Source organism: Plenodomus lingam (assembly GCF_022343315.1).
Source record: "Plenodomus lingam strain CAN1 chromosome Unknown contig_17, whole genome shotgun sequence".
NCBI classification, from domain to species: Eukaryota; Fungi; Ascomycota; class Dothideomycetes; order Pleosporales; family Leptosphaeriaceae; genus Plenodomus; species Plenodomus lingam.
The window spans coordinates 907342-926748 of NW_027093934.1; the positions used below are offsets into that span (position 1 = coordinate 907342).

General features: G+C 47.4%; 9 protein-coding genes across 9 annotated transcripts; 7 read left to right on the top strand and 2 right to left on the bottom strand.

The window, feature by feature from the left end:
* Positions 1 to 407: 407 nt before the first annotated feature.
* IAQ61_003298 (uncharacterized protein) lies at positions 408 to 1761 on the top strand (the record flags this gene model as incomplete). The annotated part of the gene is made up of 2 exons (XM_066095924.1): positions 408 to 1206; positions 1280 to 1761. The coding sequence occupies 2 exons, from the start codon at positions 408 to 410 to the stop codon at positions 1759 to 1761; spliced, it is 1281 nt and encodes a 426-aa protein (XP_065954169.1).
* A 554-nt stretch (positions 1762 to 2315) lies between these two features.
* Positions 2316 to 2670, top strand: IAQ61_003299 (uncharacterized protein; the record flags this gene model as incomplete). Its single annotated transcript, XM_003844902.2, has 2 exons — positions 2316 to 2471; positions 2527 to 2670. The coding sequence occupies 2 exons, from the start codon at positions 2316 to 2318 to the stop codon at positions 2668 to 2670; spliced, it is 300 nt and encodes a 99-aa protein (XP_003844950.2).
* A 138-nt stretch (positions 2671 to 2808) lies between these two features.
* On the top strand, positions 2809 to 4122 carry IAQ61_003300 (uncharacterized protein; the record flags this gene model as incomplete). The annotated part of the gene is made up of 1 exon (XM_066095925.1): positions 2809 to 4122. The coding sequence occupies one exon, from the start codon at positions 2809 to 2811 to the stop codon at positions 4120 to 4122; it is 1314 nt and encodes a 437-aa protein (XP_065954170.1).
* A 318-nt stretch (positions 4123 to 4440) lies between these two features.
* IAQ61_003301 (uncharacterized protein) lies at positions 4441 to 5478 on the bottom strand (the record flags this gene model as incomplete). Its single annotated transcript, XM_003844904.1, has 1 exon — positions 4441 to 5478. One exon carries the CDS (start codon positions 5476 to 5478, stop codon positions 4441 to 4443), a length of 1038 nt encoding a protein of 345 aa, XP_003844952.1.
* A 511-nt stretch (positions 5479 to 5989) lies between these two features.
* On the top strand, positions 5990 to 8637 carry IAQ61_003302 (uncharacterized protein). Its single transcript, XM_066095926.1, has 8 exons — positions 5990 to 6370; positions 6436 to 6569; positions 6628 to 6885; positions 6932 to 7590; positions 7645 to 7800; positions 7851 to 8061; positions 8108 to 8165; positions 8216 to 8637. The coding sequence occupies exons 1-8, from the start codon at positions 6053 to 6055 to the stop codon at positions 8252 to 8254; spliced, it is 1833 nt and encodes a 610-aa protein (XP_065954171.1). The 5' UTR covers positions 5990 to 6052; the 3' UTR covers positions 8255 to 8637.
* Positions 8638 to 11146: 2509 nt separating this feature from the next.
* On the top strand, positions 11147 to 11374 carry IAQ61_003303 (uncharacterized protein; the record flags this gene model as incomplete). The annotated part of the gene is made up of 1 exon (XM_003844906.2): positions 11147 to 11374. One exon carries the CDS (start codon positions 11147 to 11149, stop codon positions 11372 to 11374), a length of 228 nt encoding a protein of 75 aa, XP_003844954.2.
* A 672-nt stretch (positions 11375 to 12046) lies between these two features.
* On the bottom strand, positions 12047 to 13920 carry IAQ61_003304 (uncharacterized protein; the record flags this gene model as incomplete). Its single annotated transcript, XM_066095927.1, has 3 exons — positions 13796 to 13920; positions 13641 to 13744; positions 12047 to 13591 (listed from the first exon to the last, which is right to left on the bottom strand). Exons 1-3 carry the CDS (start codon positions 13860 to 13862, stop codon positions 12047 to 12049), a joined length of 1716 nt encoding a protein of 571 aa, XP_065954172.1. The 5' UTR covers positions 13863 to 13920.
* A 1319-nt stretch (positions 13921 to 15239) lies between these two features.
* On the top strand, positions 15240 to 16046 carry IAQ61_003305 (uncharacterized protein; the record flags this gene model as incomplete). The annotated part of the gene is made up of 1 exon (XM_066095928.1): positions 15240 to 16046. The coding sequence occupies one exon, from the start codon at positions 15240 to 15242 to the stop codon at positions 16044 to 16046; it is 807 nt and encodes a 268-aa protein (XP_065954173.1).
* A 1060-nt stretch (positions 16047 to 17106) lies between these two features.
* Positions 17107 to 18720, top strand: C6TF (Phomenoic acid biosynthesis cluster-specific transcriptional regulator; the record flags this gene model as incomplete). Its single annotated transcript, XM_066095929.1, has 6 exons — positions 17107 to 17117; positions 17177 to 17194; positions 17239 to 17363; positions 17421 to 17740; positions 17802 to 17932; positions 17997 to 18720. 6 exons carry the CDS (start codon positions 17107 to 17109, stop codon positions 18718 to 18720), a joined length of 1329 nt encoding a protein of 442 aa, XP_065954174.1.
* Positions 18721 to 19407: the final 687 nt, after the last annotated feature.

Below are 19407 nucleotides of genomic sequence, written 5' to 3' on the forward strand. Positions count from 1 at the left end.
CAAGTCGAGACCAGCTGTTGCATTCAGCCCTTATCCCAAGCTAGCTGTGCACGTTGCCACCTGAATCCTACTCGTATCGCCTTTGTGGCAGCATCCCTTCGTCAGCTTGTCCGGTTATGTTCATGTACCACCCTAATGAGGCCGAAATGCATCTATGTTCCAGGAATAGGCATATACAGTAAGTACAGTATTCAAATGCATGAAAATGAGGTGAAGGCTGAGGTGAGCTTCATGAGGACCCTTGATGTGACGTCTGGTCGAAAATCACGTGGTCAGTGCGAAAAACCACGTTTGACTGTTGCCAAGGGATCAATCTACACTCCGAACTTCATTGTGTAATCTATATCTTCTCACATTTACGTTCTCTAAGACCCAGCGTCGTCTCTCTATCTACAGAACAGCACAACATGAATTCGTCCAACATTTCCACCGCATCCATCGTCTACTCCCCAGAAAACCTTACCCAAGAAATGATTGACACTAAAGAGGACTTTGTGGAGCCTCAGAAGCAGCAAGTCAGGCTCAACGGCGGCTTTGTTGCTTGGACCCAGGTTTTGGTCAGCCATCTCATCGTGGTGAATGGTTTTGGCTACTTCTCTTCATTTGGTCTCTTCCAAAGTCATTGGATGCTGTCACTCAATCGATCGGCATCGGACATTTCTTGGGTTGGCTCCATTTCGCTCTTTCTTTTGTTCTTTCTGGGCACACTCTCAGGTCCGCTCATGGATAGTGGTCATTTCCGATCTCTCATCTTGGTTGGGTGCGGCTTCCAGCTTCTTGCCGTTTTCACAACATCGGCTGTTACACAGTACTGGCAGCTCATTTTAGCTCAAGGGATAGCACAGGGAATCGGTAATGGTCTTCTATTTACACCTTGTGTCGCTTTGGTCTCCATATACTGGACCAAAAGGCGAGCCTTTACTCTGAGTCTTGCAGCTTGCGGTGCGCCAGTTGGAGGTATCGTCTTTCCCATCATCTCCAGGGAGCTATCACCTACCCTTGGATACCCATGGACCATTCGCATCATGGGCTTTGTTATGCTCTTCAACGCAATTATCATCATGCTATTAGCGAGGCCTCGCCAGTTCAATCGCACGAAAGGACCGCTTGTAGACCCGAGGGCCTTCAAGGACCCAGTCTACTCGCTATTCTCTGTTGGAATATTCTTCACTCTTTGGGGCGTTTACATTGCCTATTTCTACGTAAGTATCTAGTTCTGGGCATACATCGCTCTTTGGCTAATACTCTTCTGCCCAGACTTCGACTTTTGGCCGCGAAGTGATTGGTATATCTGAAAGCAGTTCCCTAACGCTGCTCATCATTCTCAATGCTGTAGGCATTCCGGGTCGCATCATTCCCGCCTTCCTAGCAGATGCTTACTTTGGAGCCTTCAACGTGCTGATTCCATTTGTCGGTGCTGGCGCGACTATGCTCTACGCATGGGCAGGGATACATGAGCCAGGCGCCTACTACGCATTTGTCACATTGTACGGTATCTGTGCAAATGCGGTCCAGACACTGTTCCCGTCTACGCTTTCATTGCTCACTACCGATTTGTCCAAAATGGCATCCCGGGTCGGTATGGTGTTTGCTGTGGGGAGCATTGCATGCTTAACAGGACCCCCGTTAGCCGGCAGACTGATCGACATTGGCAATGGCAGTTACCTGTATGCACAGGTCTTTGGCGGGTCATCCATGGCCGTGGGATGCATGTTTCTTGGCGCCGCACGGTTCTGTCAACATCGCAGGAGCAAGGAGTAGCATAGATTCAATACCTAAAATTCAGGCAAGTAGGGACAGATACACTCACCTTCCACAATATTACATTGTAGTCCTACTACTTTGCGTGGTTTTTTTTTAGATCCAATAGATGCTCATCTTGCAAACCTGTGCAGCCGGTTGTCAGTCTGAATGGGGGGGATGAGGCAAGTCAGGAATCCCCTTTCTTCAAATCCTTCCCAAAAGAGTTTGGACCACCCTGTTGCCATTCCTGTATGTCAGCAAAAGTCCCTGTCTGGCCTGTCAGACAAATACGCCTTCTCACATTTGCCATATGTGGGGAAGTAAAGTATCAACTTACTGCTATCCGCAAACGACGTGACGTGCATCTCCGTCTGGCGATCAGCCGCCGGTGGCGCTGGTGGGGCAAAATAGCCACGGTCCGTGGACCGGGGGCAGGATTCAGGAATGCGTGACTAGTCCGGGTAATATCAGCTTGGTCAGCTTGGCCGCTTGGGCCGTATGCTTAATCTATCTTCAACTTTGTGTTGCAGACCGCTCTGATCCCAGTGGTGTGCCTTGGTCAGAGTGCCGTCATGGAGGGTGCCAGACGCGGACTGCTCAATGCGCTGTCCAGGAACATCATCGGCCTCCCCATGCCCGCAGCCCGATCTTGTGCGCTCAAGAGGGCGACCGGGAATTACATGCACATGTCAAGCCCACGGAAAAAGATGGCTAGTGGAAGCAGAGAAGTATGTATGGTCTAGAGTCAGCAATGAATCAGTCGGTGAGCTAAATGTCCCAAAGCATCTACCACTTGGATTACCCGTACGGTACGTCGAGATGGTTTGGCATGCCAGCAAGAGCGTGCGTCCACTCGAGGCCTCAGGGCTGGTGTGTAACGGTACTGCTTACCATCTCACCGACACCTGTGGCTTTGCGACGCAATGAAATCAAGATGCCTCACCGACTGCGTCTTGGCCATCTCTGTAACATGTTGGTTCACAATGAGATCAAATACCACAAAAGGAGAAGACCTTCTCGCTCGGACATACAAGACCTTAGCCGTATAACGTACGCATTTTCGCCATGTTCAGATCTCAGCTTATGCCATGCGTGGCCTTAGTTTGCACCGTGTCTCTCGCATATGCTCTTGCTCCCAACTCAAGCTTTGTCCCCATTGCTTCAGCCTGTGGACCTACAACTGCCAACATCACTTGCATTCACCGTTATGGTAGTGTCCTACCTCCCTCCTTTTGGCGAGACTCAGATCCAAACGTTGGCTATTCGGGAACACTGGTTCCTGACGATCCTTCATGGGCCGCCCTCGTTCCCACTGCCGACTTCGTTGTCTTTGACAAAGAGCTTGGCCTGGAATTGCTTGGGCCTTCGCCCAAGATCTTGAAGAACTTTGTTCCCTTGCTCAACGTCATACATGAAGCTCCCATGTTCGTTCCGGAGCTCAATACCCTCTTCACAACGCAGGATGGGCCCCCTGGGAACCTCTCTAATATTGCCATCGACCTGAGCACCGATCCGCCGACCGTGAACGCATTCGTAACCGATCCGCCGGTATATCAACCGACGGGAGGTGTGCTTCACGAAGGATACATTTACTGGGCAGTACAAGGAAACAATGTTTCACTTCCAGGTGGCCTCAAACAGCGCCCCGGTATCGTACGCGTTGATCCCAAGACCTACAAAGCCGAATGGCTACTCAACAACTACCACGGTTTCGCCTTTGGTGGCCTCAATGATTTGGCCGTGGATTCCGTCGGTGACATATGGTTCACCGACAGCGACTATGCCTGGGGTCTCAATTTAGCCCCAACGGCCAACCAAATTCAGCTTGCGACATACCGCTTTCGACCGTCGACGGGCGAGGTTTCCATTGTGGACTCAACATTGCAGCATCCCAACGGCATCACATTCTCGCGCGATGGGAAGACGCTCTTCGTCACAGACTCTGGGCTGGAAACTTCTGGCTTGCCAGGCACAGACAACCAGGGTCCGGGGAACTTTTACAATTACCCTATCCGCATCGAGTTCACATCCACCAATGCCCGTAACTTGTATGCGTGGGATATTGCGCGTCCAGATGGTCCGAGCGGCGTGCCTAGAATTACTGGGAAGCGCAACATATTCCAGAGTCTCGAGGGTAGTCCGGACGGCATCAAGATTGCGGCCAATGGGTATCTAGTGGTGGCATCTGGGCTGTCGCTTGGGGTTGATATCTTGACTGCAGATGGCTCGGTAATCGCAAGAATCCAGACGAACCATCCGGTTGAAAATATTGCTTTTGCAGGCGATGATCTGAAGACCTTATACTTGGTCGGTATTGGTGGTGTCTCCAAGGTTGAATGGAATCTGGCGGGGCCTGACCCAAAGAACTACTACATTTGAGACTTGCTATGATCAGATACCAATCTCAAATATAGTGTTTACACTTTAGAAAGTAGCATATTATCGGAATCTTCTATTGACCTGCCCTTGATGTGTTGTGAACCCGCGAAGTGCTATTTCACTTGCATTGCCTGCTGTAGGTTGAGGAGTATATTCGACCAAAGGTTAGCTTGTAGACACTGGGTCGACGAAAGACAGATCTGCGCAATTAAATTCATCAACACTCTGGTTCGCGGAGGTAAAATAGTCGTCAGCATTCAATGTACCTAAAATCAACCCATTTCGCCCCTCGGTTGTAGTGCAGACCCAATAATCTCTCTAGAGAGGATACACGAGCTTGACACCGCTAACCCTCTCCTTTCTTAAATCATCCAAACCACCAAGCACTCCCTCTAGGCCCCCTTCTCGAACCTCCTGCGGATGCGGTCGAATCTTACCTTGAGCAAGTAGCTCACACGTAAGTCTCCAGAACTTCTCTTGAAAGGCCAAATGATCCGGGTTCGCAGACCACTTCCTAGTGCCTTTGGAAAAATCCTCCCCAAACCCAGTGTACGCCAGAGTGGCAGTGTTGGACACGTCGTCGCGAGGAAACTTATTTATCACAAGCAAAGAACTATATTTGCCGCCCTTGGACGAGATTGCTTCAGCTGCAATGGAAGCGGTCGACTCGTACGATATGGTATCGAAAACATGTTGTAGGTTGTCGTTTGTAACCTTGCGAATGTCGGCTCCAACTGTAGGCGACTTGTAATCGAAGACGTGATCAGCGCCATAGCCCTTGAGAAGGTCGAAGTTTTGTGGTGAGCTAGTAGCCACAACGGTCAGACCAGAGAGCTTCGCAAATTGGATCGCCAGCGTCCCAGTGGCCGTGGCACCGCCGTAAATGAGAATGGGAAACGGTGTTGTCGTGGGAGTCGTCGGCCATGGAAGTCCAAGCGACTGGTATAAACCTTGGCCAACGGTAGTAATGCCACATCCCAGAGTCGAAGCCGCCTCGAAAGAAAGATCGTCCGGTATCTTGGTCAAGAGCTGCGACTTTGCGACAACGTATTCCGCAAAGGCACCATCTTCATGGTTGTCTTGGTTGCTGCCATGTATGAACCCCGCTACTCGGTCGCCGATTTGAAGACCGTTCTTCACATCTTCACCCACCGCCTCCACAGTCCCAGAAAAATCACAGCCGTTGATGGCGCCCTCGCTAGCGAGGAAATCAATATGCTTCCAATCAGTGGGATTGAGCGCAACGGCCGCAGTCTTGACCTTGACGTATTGGGGTCTCAGGGCAGGGATTGGTGCATTTGTAACAAGTTTGGCTACATTGGGGGCCTGGATTTGAATAGCACGCTGGAAAGACATTATGAATGAAGTCTTTGGTGAGCGTCTTTATGCGTATGTACGAGGATATGACAAACTATCAATCAGACTGAGCTCTGGAAGTGAATAGAGAGTCGGAGCTCTTGACTTGATAGTGCGTATAAGGTAAGACGGGGTAAAACGCAAATAAACGTGAAATTTGAAGAATCTTGGGTCTTCTCTTTCATAGCAAAACAAAACGCGGCATATCAAGACCCGAAGTGAACTACGTGAATGAAGAAGGCAATTTGTAAGCCTTGACCGGTTTCGGTTATTGCAGAGCTGCAGCAAACAAACTGGCGCTAGCACGTCATCTCGTGTGTAACCTCCATTTCAGCACCAATGTCACAAAAAAAAAAAGCGGTCAAAAGGTGATCTATTCATGTTTGTTGTTCATGCATGACTGGATGCCAAGCGGTGATACTGCGGACATGGGTTCAGGCTGCCGAACCTCGAGATGGTTGCACGAGGCGTAGCAAACGCCAGTCAGCAGCCAGATGAGGCACCATTCCTTGCTGATTATCGCCTTGGGGGTTGCATGTTGCGGAAATAACAATGCACAGACCCTTGATTACAAATGTCCACTCTTTGTGCTTTCCCGGTGCCATACTCTACCATCGAGGTGTTGAATATCGTACTACCATACCGTACCTACTCTGCCAGACTGCTGTATTTACATGCTCCACTGGGTAATCATTTACCATTCTGCCATCGGTCCTACAACGTTCTCCATCTCAGACAAGATTGCGATAGCCACATGTATTCCGCTGGGAATGACGTTCGCTTGTCGCAGGAAGCCGTCACAATGAGTGACCAGAGAAGCCACGATACTACTGCGGACCAGTCGGCACGTGACGCCTCTTCTCTCGACACTCGCAAGATCCATGGTTTTCCGGTACGCCGCTTTTTTCGGAAATCATCACTTCTCAGCTCTCAGTCCAAACACTGACATGTCATCAGTGGTTTCTGCTGGTCATAAGCGTTCTCTCTAGCATCTTCCTGTACGCCCTTGACAACACCATCGTCGCTGATATCATTCCAGCCATTGCCAATGACTTCTCTTCCATCAATGATCTGGGATGGCTATCTGTTGGGTACAAGCCAGCTCCACTCCTACCTTGTGCGACGATTGACGCTAATCCATCATCCTAGGTTCGTCATTGGCGGCGTTGCTGTCATCATGCCTCTCGGAAAATTATATGGGATTCTTAACACAAAATGGTTGTACATTACGTCTGTTGTTCTCTTCATGGCGGCTTCTGCAGTCTGTGGAGCAGCTCCCGATATGAACGCAGAAATCGTTGGGCGAGTCTTTGCAGGCGCTGGAGGCATTGGCATGTACATTGGTACTATGATCCTACTTTCTATCAACACCAGTGACCAGGAGCGGCCTGCTTATTTGAGTCTGGTGTTAGTTCTTTCAATCTCCTGATAAAGATATAGCTAATCTTCACAGTGGCCTTGTATGGGGTATCGGCACTGTTCTCGGACCTGTCATTGGCGGATCCTTTGAAAAGGTCGATTGGCGGTGGGCGTTCTATCTGAACCTTGTAATCGGCGCCCTTCTATTCCCAGTTTGGTTCTTTCTACTACCTTCTTTCCATCCAGCAAAGCATCTCAGTCTCAACAAACGGCTGAGTCAATTCGACTTCGTGGGTGCCATCTTATCCATTGGGGCCTTCGTAACGACCATAATGCCCATCAACTTTGGCGGAACGACTTACGAATGGAATAGTGGGACTATCATTGCTTTGTTTGTAGTAAGCGGTGTTCTGTGGATTGCTTTTGCTGTACAGCAATCACTCACGCTCTTCACAACGCCGGCTGATCGCATGTTCCCCGTTCAATTCCTCAAGAACAAGGAAGCAATGTTGCTTTTCATCTGCGCTGCTGCTATCAACAGTGCAGTCTTCGTACCCATCTACTTTATCCCCATTTACTTCCAGTTCTCTCGTGGGGACGGTGCGCTGGACTCTGCAATTCGCCTGCTTCCTCTCATCTTCTTACTCTGTGCTACAATTCTTGTCAATGGCAAGTTGATGTCCCGTTTCGGATACTATATGCCTTGGTATCTCGTTGGCGGAGTCTTTTGTCTCATAGCCAATGTGTTTCTCTGTGAGTTACACCCGGTCGCCGCGGTGCTTGTTCGATACACTGACTATAAGACAGCTTTGCTCGATGCTACAACGTCGCAATCCTACATCTATGGATTCGAGGCGCTGCTTGGCTTGGGAGCCGGTGGCTCTGTTCAAGCGGGTTACGCCGTCATTCAGACCGTCGTTCCGGCAACTGACCTAGGGTACGCTGTCAGCTTCATCATGATCGGTAAGGAGGACTTGCCTGCTAGTAATGTTTGATGCTCACTCTCAACGTAGCCCAGATTGGCGGCATCGCTCTAGGCCTTGCTTGCGCCAGCGCCGTGTTCATCAATGGCGCAACCAACAGTCTCAGAGTCTTGCTGCCATTGCTGTCGGATTCTGAGCTTCAGTCGGCGATATCGGGTACAGGAGGTCGATTCTTGGAGACCCTAGACGACAATACTAGAGTCCAAGTCATTGATGCCGTTGTTAATAATTTGGCCAAGGCGTAAGTTTTGTCCGCGGAGGTTCTGAACTTTCGTTAAATCGTATAGGTTCATTGTCGCCTACGCCGGAGCCGCTGTTTCACTTGTTGCTTCCCTCGGCTTCTCGGTAAGCAGAAGAACGCCCCTTGAACTTACAGATACTAATCCAAGCTTCAGAGGAAGCGCGTATTTCTGCCAACTGCTGCAGCGGCTTAGTTTGAAGCCTGCGCGCCAATCTTCTCGATCGCTCAACAGCAACATATGAAGTCTAAAATGGAGGTGGATTTCCCGTTCAAGAATCCGTAAGGGGGTTCATTGTGAAAGAATAACAGTCTCAAAGTTCGATTACTGCTCTGCTAGCTAAGGATTGGAAAGTGTAGGTGACCATGCGTCAGAGGGTATCTTAGTTATTTAGACTTTCCGTATGTATCTTTTGTTTTCTCACAAATAGTGGCCATCACACAGTTTCTTGACTTGCCACACCAATTCTTCACAAGATATGGTTAATATCTGCTCGAGAATGTGGAACATACAATACTCAGCATGTCCAAGTTCAAGCGCACATAAATAGTAGCCAATGTCAAGCTAGTACATCTGTCCGACATTGTTTGCTGACACGCTATCGTAAACACAATTTCCTTCCTGAGACAGCATTTTGGTAGCGCCACTTCATGGATCATTAATCGACCCTATTCAACTTTCGACCCTTTGCTAAAGCAAAGAGATATCCTTTGACCCGATTGCATTATATTCAGAGGATATAATCTATCCCCCGCCAATGATTTTCCTCAGTTTCGTTAAATACCCATATCGATTATTCGTCTGTACCCTCGACCGAACTGCCCTCTCTCATATCAGCCATCTTGACAGTTCTTACTCTCTTTTCCTTCCTCGGCCGCACCTTTTAGCTACAATTAGCAATCCTAATCTTCCACTATACAAACGAACGAAGCGCTCGGGTTAGAGCCAGTCTGTTCATTTCTTCGGCCTACTTCGAGACTCCATGTCCAGATATCCTTCGCAAAGTAAGAAACAAATATCAACGAGACAAATTTCTCAGACCCCGGAGAAGTACGCAGGAGCTAACGTGATCCACCACCGAGCGCCCACCCCCACCGAGCGCCCACTAACACTAAAATCTACCACCCACTAAATATAGATATTGCGCCACCTATAATAGCTATTATTATAAGATTTTTTAAAGTTATAATTATTAGATCTATTAGAGTAGATTAAATACTTAAGATTATATAAGTAGCTTTTTAGGGGGTCTAATTAGGCACCTATACTATAATATTACCTCTACTACTATATCCTCTTCTACTAGCTCCTTATTAACTATCTTAGCTAGTATAATAGTAGGAGGCTTAAGGATTTATCTCTTACCTATTTATAATATTTAAATATTATATTAGAGTTACTTTTTTAGTTACTTAGTAGTTTTCTACTTATTATATATAGTAGCTTTTTAGGTAGCTTTCTTTTTACTTCTTCTTAGTAATAACTTAATTTAAGTATTACTTCTTTATAAGTTAAGCTTTAGTAAGCTTTTATTACTTATAAAGCTTAATTACCCTACTTTTTTAGTATTATAGCTTCTATTCTTTAAGGTTCTTTTACTTCTAAAGCTTAAATACTTGCTCTACCTTTAATAGTAAAATAAATTAGGTACTACTACTATAATTATTATTAGGGGGTAATAATAGAGGTTTACTACGCTTCCTACGCTTCTTTATATTAGCTAGGGCAGCCCTTAGGTGTTTATTTTTATAGTTAAGTAGAGTATTTTTTATTAATATAGTATAGATTATCTAGCTAAGCTTCTTTAACTATTTATTATAGATATTAATTATAGTATTATAGAGTAACTACTCTATCTTTTTCTAATTACTTACACTTAATATTAAGGTTATACTATTACTTAAAGAAGGCTAGTTACTATTATTTATAGGTGCTTTAAACCTTAAAAGAATAATATTAGGGTTAAGTAGTAAGATACCTATTACTTTAAAAGCTATTAATATTAGCTTTTTCTTAAAAGTATTACTTTATATAGTATTAAATAACTAGTAAAAAACTTTTTTAGTAATATTTATAAGCCCTTAGGAGCTATCTAGAAAACTAGATAGTTAAGCTTTATATATAGCTATAAAGGGACTAAATACTATAATATTAAGTAGTAAAAGGGTATAAGTGCTATAAGGGGGATATATTATATATAGGATCTTATATTTATTATAATAGTTAATAAACTCTATTATTATATAAGATCTATAGCTATTAAGGATAAGAAGCTAGTATAAAGTATAAGCTTTAGCTTTTATTTTATAATTAAACACCTCCTTAACCTATAATATCCCTAAGGTATAGCTTATCTACCTACTTAGTACTCTTATATAGAAAGCTTAGTATTATAATAGGTTAAAATCTTATAACTAGGTATCCTATAAAGCTCTAGATTAAGACTAATAAATAAGGGTAGAGGTAAAAGTAGTACTATTAGCGTACATATAAGCCATAGTAGATAGTACTTTCCAACAACCTCCACCATACCCTCAAACTTGCTAAATGGCGCAACGCCAATCCATGGTCGACAATCACCTCGTCAACAGCACCACAAGCCCGCCGGCTCAGCTCCTTCATTCTTATGGTCGACTGTGGAGAGCAATGTTTGATGGCAGCATGGTTTAAGCACCTAAGGGAAGGCGTAGGGAGGTAGGAGAACCCCAGTGGATTGCTATAGAAGTATTTGATACATTATCCCAATTCATGCACAAACAAGGCTACCGTGTTTTCAATACCAGTCATGACTTGTGGAATCGAAGAATGAAATTGGGCCCAAACAGTTCACAGGGATGCGAAAAGTCGAAGACTGACTGGTCCCATAGTTGGCGTAATATCTATCACCAGACGAGCAGCGTGGCCTAACCCTGAATATGAACCATCACTTAAAATATCCCAAAACTTCCTGCTTGTTAACCGGTTTTATCGGCGCTCTTGTTTTGCCGTGTGCACTTCGTCTATTGCACGCGACCCTAAAGCATTGCTCTCATTCGCTTGCAGCGTCAAGTTTCGTACTTTGGGGACCAGGAAGGATTGAATGGGCTCATGAAGCACGTTGGCGACGAGGAAGTCAATTGCCAGGTCCTGCGGATGCTTTGGGAAGAGCGGACCGAAGACTCCATCCCGTACGAGCCATTTTCGAATTGGTCAGACATTAACGACCCGGTGTTCAAAGATCTCATCCAGGGGATGACGAATCTGGACCCTACGAAGCGGATCACGGCGCATCAGGCGTTGGAACATCCCTGGTTTGCAGGCTTCGAGATTAATTAGATATTGGAAACTTATGATCTTTACCGACCCCTCTCGCAGTCTATCTGGGCTTTTCTTCCATTGCACTACCAGGAGGCTTCTTCTTGATGGCCAGACTCATCACACAATCGACTTTCCCGACACAGGGAAAGACCATTGTCACAGCGCTGTCCAGGGCACCTTTCCGTTTTCTACAACATTAATTCAAGAAGCCGATTTGTTAATGTGTTCTTCGCCTCCTTTTCGCATGACTTTATGTGGTACTTTGTTGACAGTGTTGACCGGCACGGGGTTGCAGATGTGAACGATGAGCTTAGAATGAATGGGTAGGCGAGGACGTTTCCATTTAAAGGAGAATGCAAAGATAAACCCTCCAGCCAGCTCGCCGTCGGCCACCCTCAAATTTCTTGCTCAACTGCGTAGCGCCCAAGCTAAAGTCCTACACTTATCTCAAAATTTACCAACGCCCGCAGCAACCTCTGCAGGCAAATCAGTCCATACAGCAACATCCACCCTGAGTTCGGCGGCCCCACTCCTTTCTGGTCGATTGTGGATAGTGAGGGTACCGCCGCCTGCGTCACAAACACTGGATAACCGTCACTCCTTGTGCAGCTACGCTGGATTCGCAGTTGGCGTGTGATACCTGACGCAAGAGATACGGCTGAGCCTGATGTGAATGGTGAGTGCAAGTCGTCACTTCCTCTTTTTCTTCTTGGAGTTGCTGGACCCAGCGTTGATCGTGGTGTCAGGGGTGATTGGCTGGACGCTTGGTTGACTATTCGGTATTATTCCTTCCTCGGCGAAGCTGTAATCTCCAAGTTGTTGGGACAGTTCTGAGCGTGAAGAGGCCAGATCCTGCTCGGAGACATCAAAGTTCAAGTCAGCCGGTAACATGTCGATGACGGAGCATATTCTTTCAAAGTGCTTAGGAAGCCACAAGTCGTAAACATTTTTAACGAACTTGTAGGCTTTCCACCTGTGATCCCCTTCCCCAGATGGCGCGAAAATAAACTTTGAGATCAAATGCCGGTAAAACTTCACATCTTTTCCATCAATAACGGCGTAGTGGCCCCAGATTCTCACAGCCTCGTCGTTATGAGATATTGAAAAGCCATTAATCTCCCGATGCAGTTCTTTCTCTTGGCCAACCACCTGGAAAAGTGAGTGAAGACCGCGCAAGATGACAGACTGAGCGTAAGCATTCTGTCGATCAGCTACATCAAGTTCACCGTCTCTGCATTTCACCTCGCTGGTGAGAAATGGAAAATACATCTGATAAGTAGCTGCAAAGAAGGAGGAATCAGCAAGGAGGTCGCCGAGAAAAGGTTGAAGCTTTTGCAGCTGTTCGGGATTAAAAGCATCTCTATCGAATCCAAGTCCAAAATCTGGCTGCGGTCGAGGTGCGGAACGAGAACCAGAACCAGAACCAGGAGGATTGATGAAAGGGATAGAATTGGTCCAGCATGCGTTGGTAGTCTCTCGGAGAATGACGAGATGTTTGGCTCCCTTGTTAGCCAGTATCTCAGCTGACGGAACAATGAGCTGCGAAATATCGCGAACCACTTTTGTCTCGTTCTCACCCTTGATCCTTTTACACGTCTTCTTGAACAGTTCATCATCGGAGAAAAGCGTATGTTGAGGCACTGGCTGTGGTTCTTTCAGGAGCTGCTGGCAAAGTTTTTCGCTTTCCGCTGTAATGCCGAGTTCGTGATCATCCATAAAGCTGCCGCACTCCTTCAGTTGACGCTGAAACAGTGGATGCCTATACGGAGCACACTTCTGATCCCGCGACATGCTGCTCGTAATCTGTGTCGGAGTTATTTCCGAGGCTAAGGAGGCATTTGAGCGTTTACGGCTCAGCGATCGTTTTCTTGCACGCGCATGATCGACAAGCTCTCGGAAACGATCCATTGTTGCCTCTTGCTCTTCTGTCGGCCAGACTCCGGTCTCCCTCCAGTAGTCAACCCGAGCCTCCCTAGTTGTCTTCTGCCTGAGTGGTTCGTTAACTGATGGCCGTACTCGTTTTAGAAACGGCTCGAGCGAAGGGCGGGAGAGTGAAACTTCGTCTTCTCGAGGTCGCTTTTGCTTCTCAGCCTGCGCGCGAGGCTTTGTCCGGGGGGAATCTTGAGTTCGTAGACGCTTCTTTTTGGGTTGTTCAATTGATGGGTTCTCGAGGTCTCGAATGCGCTTTCTTGACTTGACGGCTTTTGGTTGGACTCGTTGAGGACTCGAAAGATTCTTCGCCATGTTAGATCATTGGCATTGACGAAAGATAGCACACACATGCTTCTTGCTTTATTGAGTATTCAGTATCCGTCCGAGATTTGGAGCCTTCCTCAACCGCCGCTCGTGTGCGATCGCTGCGTCGCGTGGCTTTGCTGATAGCCTGCACTGCGAAAGTCAGAATGATCATGCAGTATGACAAGAGTTGCGATGGCATACCTTTCTTCGTCTGAGGTGGCATACGCCGTCTCTTCTGAGCGGCTAGAGGTTCTGAACAACTGGCCATGCTGACTAGAATTGCACGATCGAAGCGCTTATATGTTGCCGCTAAGTTTGAAGTAGAGGGTTGGCTAATAGGAGTTAGAACAAGCATCCGCAGGAAGCTAAAGGAAAACGCCAAGCAAGGGAAACGCGCTAGTCCGGATACGTTGCCGCCACCGCCTGCCCCTCTGACTACCACTCCTGGCTCTGCATCGACATAATTATGGTCATTTCACCAAAGTGAATTTCTCGACCTAGCAAATCTGATTTTGGTCACTATTATTTTCTTCGCAATACTACTTGAAGAAAGTTCTTCTTTATCTTTAGCTACGTCGCCACAGATGGTCTCGCACAATATGAGATGGCTCTTAGACAAGCGTTGTCCCACTCATGAAATTGCCTTCACACATGCGGAATGATTTCGGGTGACTTCATCATATTATTATAGTGTAATCCTTGCTATATCGACAAGCCGCAGTTAACAAGCTAACTGTCTAGATTGTCACCAATCTCTCTCCTACCCGCCACGACATCAAAGATTCTTCCCCGTCAACATCAACATCATCAAGCATTGTAAAGTCCTTGAATCTCGGTGCAGTTACGCTTTAGCTTACTTCTATTAGCAAGAAAAATGCTTCAACTTCTCTCTAGTGAGATCCAGCTTCAAGAAAAATCACTCAGCCGCGCTGCGGTTGTCTCTACCTGCGTCACGAACCCGACCAATTTGCATGAACTTTCGTATCAGCGATCGTACGCCGATTTTTACGTGTCCTCACTGATCACCTTGCGTCGAACGTCAACTAACGTTGTGGCCGACAAAAACACCCTTCGTATTCCGCGTCTGCCTGACCGGATGAGACATAACCTAACCCAGTCTGAACTCTATTGTGGACCATATGCGCTGATTTTCCCTACATGGCCAATTGTAAGCTGAGTCTTCTTTGGAGCCTGCTCACATGAATGGCCGCCACGTAGCTAGCCCATGTCATAGCCTCCATCATGAAGCCTAGGCGAAAAAGCCCTCGCGGACTTACCGAAAGCTCTCATCAAGCAGCCTCGAGCTATCCTGATTCTCGACTAGCAACGTGGCGAGAATTCATGCGAGGAGCTTCGGAGGCAGACTCACGATTGGGCGCAGCCCGACTTCAAATCTCCCTAGTCCATACGATATGCTCAAGCATGAACTCCTGGCGCGAGGATGCCCCCGCAGATTTGTTGATGGGACGTGTCAGTACGCAGTCTCGAGCTCTTATGATCCAAGCAAAGATCGTGAAAAACCTCATTGAGATCGATACTAAATTCTTGGCCATGTCTCTGGATCGGTAGGTTTTTTGAGCTGGCATCTTTGCACAATCGAACCGCTTACATCTCCAGATTTGGAGCAATCTTTTACGCAAAGGACATGCCAAACTGCGCTCCTGCAGAGATTAGAGGAGAGGTTTCGCTGGCTGTTAGAGAGGATGTACGACGCCGGTTCGTCATTGGCCCAACTGTCGAGAGGGAGTTCTGGGAGGATGAGAGGGCACAAATGTCTCTCGATCGCGACCCTTGTGAGTATAAATCTACTACCATCAATTTTTTAAACCCGGACGAAGGGACTTCAGCAGCTGCATACGTCGAGGCCATAGCTCATCGCGAGATCCAATGGATTGAGCGGTATGCGAAAGCTAAAGTACCTCCGGTTCCTCTGTCGACATCTGACGCCCAGAAGTCCCCAGAGATGCACATCGACCTGTTGCAAAAATACCTCAGCGTGGTAGGCAAACTCCTCCCAGCCGAAGAAGATTTACTTCTGCCGACGCTATGGCACCGCGACCTCCACAGAGGCAATGTGTTTGTCCTGGAAGGTCAAGTTTCCAGCATCATCGATTGGCAGTGCGTCTGGGTCGGCCCCAGGATCCTTCGCGCCCGCACGCCCCAGCTTGTTGAGTACAACGGAGAAATTCAGATGAAGTTGCCAGAAAACTTCAAGCAGCTGGACCAAAAAGAGAAGGATCGCGTGCGGGAAGCGGTCCGCCGATCCATACTATTATATATTTACGAAACTTCTACGGCCAAGCAAAATCCGTCTTTATACAAGGTCATGCGCTATCCCAATGGCAAGACGTTAGAGCAGCTCGTCGAATTTCCCAACAACTCTTGGGAGGGAGATATTTTGCCATTTCGGGAGGTTCTCATACGAATCCAAAGGTTTGCCTCGGTTGCATAGGGATTGGCAACTTTCTGACAGAGATCTAGAGATTGGCATCTCATTCACGAGACATCAAGCTGTCCGTACCACTTTTCCAGCGAAGACATCGCTCAGCACCTAAGAGATGGCGAAGAATTCAACGAAAACGCCGACTTTTGGGATAATCTCGAAGGCCGCGTTCATCGAAGCGGATACACGTCGAATGAAGATTTTCAGGACGCCGTGGCCTACTTCTCGCAGCTACGAAGGGTTGGATTGGAGACGCTGGTCGGCAAGGAACGCGAGAGTTTTGGGCGGCAAACGAGATGGATGCTTGATCATCAGGAAGGCGATAGAGGAATTTAATTCCTATCATCGCGATTCTACAAGTTACCCTCCCTGCGAAGCAATTTAAGGTCGTACCAGTCTACGATGCTATTTAGGTTGTGTTGTTAGGTATGTTGTCTGCACGGGTTGTAGATGCTTATACTCTAGGCAAAACCATAGGCGACACTGTAGAAACCCTGAAACTAGGTATCCTTCAGCACGACGTCTATGATCTTGACCTCCGCTATCCTAATTTCGAAAGAAAACAGCTATGTCAATACCACACTTAGGAATTACACGGGATTGAATATTATTAGGTTCTCTCCCCTTCATAGTCCTTTAATCAATCAACATGCACATGCAATTCCAGTTGCCGGGCAGAAGACGCAGGCACAGGACAACAGTAGTTGCTGTCTTGGCGTTAGGGTTGTAAAATGCAGCTGTGAGTGACATGCTATCTTTTAATTCTGGTGATAGTGGATCGAATGGGTCCTCGTTCACAAGAGTGCTCGGTCGGGTGGAGAGGTAAGCCTAGCCACGTGATACCTGGGCTGTGCCTCCGCACGGACCATACCTATACCCTCGATCGACGACATGTCCTTTCCAAGAACCTAACAAGCAAATGTTTTGCTCACAATTATGTCCTTGAGTGGCATTCTACTCCGATACTTAAAGCACTTCAGCTGAAAGCTGTGATGGAAGACTCAGATCGAAAGCGACATTGCTGGCAATGTCGTCGAAGCTGTGTAGTCTGCGACTTTACACAACCAGGATGTCAGAGGTGTTCTGCAGCTGGCGTCTCATGCCCTGGATACAGCGATATTGAACCCAGAAAACTGAAGTGGCTCGCACCTGGAAAAGTTCTATCCCGAAATCACAAAGCGAACAAAGCTCACCTGGTTAGAAAATCAACCACGATCGCGACCGCTTCAGCGCAAGCTGTTGAGCCAAAGATATCAGATTGGAACATGCGATGTCTAACGACTGACCAGTCTGCTATTTATGCCTTGTTTCAGGCCGCAGAGTACTGCAAGTCTTATGTCCGACTGGATCCCTATTGACCAGCAACTGACTACCACCTCTCAGACAACGCATGCATCTTAGAAGATCTGACCCCAATACACGAACTTGGGAGACATCCTTACATACACCATGTCTCTCCTGAGCGCCTGAAGGAGGCCATATTAGTCCCGGAGTTTCTAAGATCTGGCCTTATCTGTATGACCCTGAACCACCGAATGAACAGACTTGGCATAAGGTCCAATCCGGGAGCAACCGATTTAGTTGAAAAATATTACATACACTGGGGCATCACGATTCGTTCACTTAGTGAGCAGTTCAACGTGGAAAACAAGCGCACGAGTGATGTTGTCATTGCGGGCATCCTGACCATCTTACTCGGTGATGTAAGTCTAGCCCTGTGAAGAAGGTGCGAACATTCACCGATTTGAATTGCGTGGTCTACAGATTCAGAACGGCGCTCAAGTCTCGTGGCTTCATCACCTTGATGGAATTCACAAGCTTGTCAGCTTGCGTGGCGGGTTCCGTGCATTGGCCCCATCACAACGCCTGGCCCCGTTGTTGAATTGTCTCTGGTTGTACGTAATCTCACTCACATGTCTGGTAGAAGTGACGACACTGGACACTGATTTGTTCAAATAGCATTGGAATTATCACAAATACGACATGTCCGGCGTCTTACCTCAACTTGTCAACAATTTCGCATTTCGAAGCCTCGGACTTTATGCAAGAACACTACAGCTTTGCATCAACACCAACGCAGATGTTTCCACCCCAGTTGTTAGCTGAAGTTTCCAAGATCAATTATCTTCGCCTACAAGCTAAGAGCAAGAAGGAATATAGGGATGAACATCTCTCCAAGGACGCTTACAACATACTGGAGAGTATTGAAGCATTCTCTCCGGAAGAGTCAGCACAATCCAAGTTCTCGTCAAAAGAAGATTGGATGCGCATTGGTACTGTGTACAGATCTGCAACGGCCCTTTACTGCATTCTCTCACTACAGAGCGTATCGGTGTTACCCGAAGATTCGGCGCTGAGGACAAGATGCGTTATCCATGGTCAGGTTCTGCTGCGTCACCTTCCAGAAAGTCTGTCATCTGCAAGAACTAAGAGGTTCATGCTCTGGCCACTGGTGCTGCTCGGTGTGGAGGCGGTTCACAGTGACATGGCGACTCGTGCCTTCGTCTCAAAGCAACTGCCAGAGCTGAGTCGTTCTGTCGGCACATCCATACCCCTAACAGCCCAGAGTGTGCTTGAGTCATTCTGGGCATCTGGTCTCAAGCTTTGGGATGCCTGTTTTGACAGGCCATATCCTTTCACGATGCAGATTGCCGTGGACGTTAGCCAAGTATCAACACCGTGACTGTGGAGCTTTGGGCCCTGTGAGGAGTGATCTAATTAAGCCTGGGTATAGCATTTAACATTGGAGTGTTTCTTAAAGATGAGACCACTCTGTCTATTGCCTGACAGCATCTCCAACGGCTTCTGCGCTCTTTGGCGACTTTGGCAGGGGTAGGCATAAAAGCTCAGTCCGTTTCATTGGGGGTTGTTCGCCGTACACTATGCATACATGCATAGATGTGGACTCTGGCCTGCTATATCATGCAGCAGCTAGCGAAGGAAGATGTTTTCAAAATCTCCCAAAGCGTACCAGAAGGGGTGGGAAAGTTCCCGTGAGGCGGGGGTGGCGCAGAGTGAGGGGTCGAGATTGCTTCTGATTGGCAGACGGTCCCATATGAAACATGCCCGTAGTAGGTACCGTACGCCAATGGGTTCAGGCTTTCACAACAACTTCTCCTTTAACTTACTATCACAGCTGGAGACAACAACACGCTCAACACGCAGCTAGCTCTACTTTGGAAATACCCTGTGACTACTCATTTGTATCACTCATTCCATGCCTCTGCTCGCCTAGCTTCCACCTCCCACCATTGGCTGCTGCTAGTAGACTAGTCATGTTTTGCCACTTTAGCGGCATCGATGCAGACAGCAAACAACTATGCGTCGCGACGATGCGAATTTGATGCCAGCCATGAATCGTATCTACCAA